This window comes from Sardina pilchardus, chromosome 17 (genome assembly GCF_963854185.1).
Source record: "Sardina pilchardus chromosome 17, fSarPil1.1, whole genome shotgun sequence".
NCBI lineage: Eukaryota > Metazoa > Chordata > Actinopteri > Clupeiformes > Clupeidae > Sardina > Sardina pilchardus.
Genome location: NC_085010.1, coordinates 9567384 through 9572383, shown reverse-complemented (window position 1 = coordinate 9572383; position 5000 = coordinate 9567384). Strand labels below are relative to the sequence as shown.

At 43.9% G+C, this 5000-nt stretch overlaps 1 protein-coding gene across 1 annotated transcript in view; it reads right to left on the bottom strand.

Moving 5' to 3' along the window:
* Positions 1-2769: 2769 nt before the first annotated feature.
* The window catches only part of echdc3 (enoyl CoA hydratase domain containing 3), a 4903-nt gene continuing 2672 nt past the window's right edge, over positions 2770-5000 (bottom strand). Inside the window, exons 4-5 of the mRNA XM_062517740.1 lie at positions 4790-4990; positions 2770-3265 (exon numbers count right to left, since the gene is read on the bottom strand). Coding sequence (XP_062373724.1) covers positions 2930-3265; positions 4790-4990 — 537 coding nt within the window. The 3' untranslated portion in view covers positions 2770-2929. The remainder of the gene's footprint in view (positions 3266-4789; positions 4991-5000) is intronic.

Here is a 5000-nt window from a genome sequence, read left to right as displayed (position 1 = left end):
ATTTTGTTGCATCAACATACACCGTCATCATAACTCCAACGGACGGTTTCAGTGGGCTAGTACGCGTTCTCTACATTCCAAACTTCTATACTCATAATTTCGGTCGTTATCAGTAGTGCAGGCTTTATGACAACACCATTACAAATTTGATATATTTATCCTATATCTATTTAGTTTGGTCATTTGGGTGGAGGTTGACTAAAGCATCTAACGCCACATCCTGTGGATAGAATACGCAATAGCCAACTATAGATAACAGCGTGACCTTTCACCTAAAATAACCTACGTAGACTTTAATCAAAACTTACTGTAACTTACGTAGTCCAGTGATGTTTGGCCTAATTATGGTGTGACTCAATCTCAATAAAAAAAATAGTTGGACGGTTTAAACTACAATCGATCAAATTATGACAAAATCAAAGTTGTTTTATGTGTCACTACATCCTTTAAACGAATGTTTAATTAGGCCTAGTTGCAAGTTGCATTAGGCTATTTTAACACTTGTGTCCAGGGATATCACAGTTAGTGTTGTTTCCAACACAGTGCTTTTGTTATTCGTTCCCAGTATGTGTTGAAAATAACACAACTTGCACTGAAAACAGCATAACTGGCGTTATTTTTAAAAACACATTTGTGTGTCTAGATAGGCCTGCTTGTTTCCAACGCATTCGTTTCAAGAGTGTGTGTCAGTTCCCTTTCGTCATGGGAACGGTTAGTTTCATTTGAGTGTCAATGGAGAAGTATGACCCCATGAATGACCTTCTGAAAAAACTAGTATTTCATTAAAAGTTAAACGATATTAACAGTTAACTTATGGCAGGACCAGGCCTTCATGCACCTGTTGCTCAGCTGAGCCTATGACTAAATTTCCCAAGAATCCAAACAGATAAAGTGAGTATACTTGTTGTTCTGTAAGTTGATACAGTTATCTCCAACACAAATTATATAGCTCTCAGTATTACTGTAACTAGACACGCTGGCTCCCCCTATTGTCTAAATTGCACATTGCACACTGTTTTACACCTGTTGAGATTACGCAGTTTGGGTTTTAAATTATAGTTCAAAGGCAACATAAAAATCCGCACAAAGAGCTCCCAATATATATGTCGTTATGTTGACCACAGGAATGTCTGAGGAAGGGCTACAAAAGCCTGAAACGTTACTAAATAAATAAATATATTCTATTCTATTCTATTTTTTTTTTTAAAAAATTGTATTTATTTAGTTACGGTTCAGGCTTTTGCAGCACTTCCTCAGACTTTACTGGGGTTATAAATGAACCTACGGCCCAGTATGGCATGGCATGGGTACTAGCATGCAATTTAATATAAGCTGCTCACTCCTCCAACATGGCTCTCTTGAGATGACTAGCTGGTTGTTACAGTATGTTGTGCCTTTGCTGTTGCTCTGACACTGCAATTATACTGAGCAATGATGTAATTGCCAATTGCCTGGAACTCTTCTAACACACACACAACACACACACACACACACACACACACACACACTTCTTTGTACTCCTACCTGGACCATTTTTATATTGCAAACACTCCTAACTGCCTCCATTGTAAAGTACTTTGGGTCAACGGTTGTTGTTTTATATTGCGCTATATAAATAAAGTGACTTGACTTGACTTGAGAGACACATAGACAGACAGACAGACAGACAGACAGACAGACACATTAGAAAACAACTAAACAGAATAACCAAATACAAAATAAGAGTCCTTTATTTCCCATAATCTCTAATACATTTGATTAAATAATTCAGTAGACAGCTTTTATCCAAAGTGACAATACTGTACACCTAAATCAACACCTTTTGAAAATCATTATTGTGTACATCCGCATGGACAATACCAAGTCCAGAGCATGAACTACAGCGATTGATCTGTCCAATTGAGCACCATGACCTTTTTTTTTAAAGAGTTATTATTAACCGAGGGCTTGAACAGCAACAAAACAGCATTCATTAGTGATGTAGTGTGAAGATGTGTTGCATCCTTATATGGATATATTTATATGTATAATCCTAATATCTAGATTCTCTGTGCTTCTACATTAGCAGATAGCAACACACAAGTCGATTATGTTGCCAAAGTAAATCATTAATCTATCGGATTGTAATTACCACTATTAAAAAATGCATACGAGTCACACTGCAACCCTGCACACACAACACACACACACAACTCCTGATAAGGCACATTCCATCCCCCATCATCCTCACCTAATGCCTTCACTTGTGCACCTTTTCTCTCTCTCTCTCTCACACACACACACACACACCTACTCTGATAAGGCACTTCCCATGAGGGCTGAAAAAGACTAATCGATTTTTAATTGAAATACAATTTGAACTAATGCAATTAGCTAATCGCAGAAAGAGGCAATTAATCACACAGCTTGCACACTCCGTCCAAATGGTTACTCCTGTCACATCTGATTTTTTACTCTCATCTCATCTCCCTTGCGTGACAGACAGTACTGCCCACCAATCAGCAGTGCCGTGCCTCTCATGCACTTGGCATGCTAACCAATAAGAAGTGGCTGAATTTAAAATGACATTTGGGATATTGAACTGAAGATTGACACTGATAAATGATGTTTCAAAATCAAAATGTCAATCGCACTGTCAGAAAAATTGCAATTGGATTTCCTCCCCTACATCACCACCCCCCACATTGTACTCACATGTGGACCTTCACACACACACACACACACTTATTCTGATAAGGCAACCCCCCCCCCCCCCCCCCCCCCCCCCCCACACACACACACCCTTATGGCCCTTCACACGCACACACACATATTCTGATAAGGCACACAAACATATTCTGATAGGGCACCCCCCCCCACCACTTGTGGCCCTACACACACACACACACACACACACACACACACCTACACACACACACACACCCTGCCCTCACTTATGAGCCTTCTCGGTGCCGTGTGTCCACGTGGGCTTCCGTTTCTCCAGGAAGGCCCTGATGCCCTCCTGGCCGTCGCGCAGCGCCAGGTTGTCCACCATGACGGCGGAGGCCGTGGCGTAGGCGGCGTCGCGCCCCTGTGCCATCTGCCTCTGGAACGCCGCCTTGCCCAGCGCCACCACCGGCCGGCTGGCCTCGCACACGCGCAGCGCCATGGAGCGCGCCGCCTCCTCCAGCTCCGCCTCGTCCGCCACCACGCGGCTCACCAGGCCGTGGCGCAGCGCCGCCCCCGCCGACACCGGCTGACCCGTCAACAGCATCTCCATGGCGACCTGAGAGCACAGGCGGGACGACCGCACTCGTGAGGTAACAGCTATTGGCTAGTTGCACAAAATGCTCTCGGTGAGCTCGTTTATCTCCTGTGGAGCCAGGTGTGTTTGAACCTGCCACTATTCTGAATGTAATTAGCGTCTACACGGACCCGGTTGGGTGTTGCACCTAGTGAATCAGCACGCTACGATAAAGAAGGACGTGTAGACACTAATTGCATTCAAAATAGCAGCAGGTTCAAGCACACCTGGCTCCCCAGGAAACAAACAAGCTCACCGAGAGCCTTTCGTGCAACTAGTCAATTGGTGCTGCTGCTGAGAGGGAACTAACATCTGGTGCTATTACAACTTGTTACAGTGTGTGAAAATGTACTGTACTGTTCTTCCTATATTCAATATTATAATATTACTCAATGGAAGAAGGTAAGACCAGACAGCGTTGGCATATTCCAAAACAAATCTGGGGTGCTAGACGGATCTCACCTTCTTGGGCACCGTTAGCCTAGCTTAACACAATTCAATGGAAGTGGGTTAGACAAAGTAGCATTGGTGTGTTCCTTTAAAGGAACACTTCACCGTTTTTTCATATTAAACTGCGTTATTCCCTTAACTTAGACGAGTTGATACATAACTCTCACGTTTCAATGAGTGCACTCACTGGCTCTGGTGCACGGCACAACTTTGATACTATATTGTGTGGCGGAATAACAATTGGGAGCACTTAGACTCGGCGCAGTAATATCCTCACTCCAAAGTGAAACTGAAAGTGCAAGAGCGAGGATATTACCTCGCCACACAATATAGTTATCCCTCTTACCTGCTTAGAAAGGCAGCACGTTTTATTTTGTCTCACCATACAGTGGGTTGAGAATGTTTGATGCTCATTGAGCTCAACGCAAATCAAACAGGCTAATAGGCCTACTGAAAAAAACACCATGCCTATCTCTAGCCATGGTGAAGGGTATGTGATGATGTGGGGCTATTTTAATTCCAAAGGCCAAGGGAACTTTATCGGGATGCATAATATCCTGGATCCATGAAATAGCTGGCAAACTGTCCTAAACATTGCGTTCGTTTTTGTGACTTATGAAGCATATCCGTGGTAAGTTGAGCAGACACTGCTGTTTCATTGAAAGAAGGCAATAAGCATTTCTCTCCCACTCCATTGACCAAAACTTTGCCCTGGCATCTCTGCTGGACTGACTGAGTTACATCGCGTCAGAGAGCTGTGAGCTAAAATGTTTGAAAACTCTGCAACTGCGATCTGGTCTCTAACTGTATTTTAATAGGGAAAACATGGTGGTGCTTGGTCGCTTCTAACTTCATCTCTGTTTGGATCCTGATGAATAAACTGGGCTAGGTAAGTGTTATCAAAGTTGCGCCGCACACCAGAGCCAGTGAGTGCGCGCATTGAAATGTGAGAGGTATGTATCAACTCGTCTTAGTTAAGGGAATAACGCAGTTTAATATGAAAAAACGGTGACGTGTTCCTTTAAAACAAGTTTTAGGGTGCTAGACGAATCTCACCTTCCTGGGTACCGCTCGGCCGATGGCCACTCCAGGGGTGGAGCAGAACAGCCCCACGTTAATCCCCGGCGTAGCAAAGGTGGACTTCTCCGTCGCCACGGCAATGTCACAACTGGCCACCAGCTGGCACCCTGCAGCCGTGGCAACCCCGTTCACCATGGCGATGACGGGCACCGGAATGTCTTGGATGAGGGTCATGACCTGAATGATG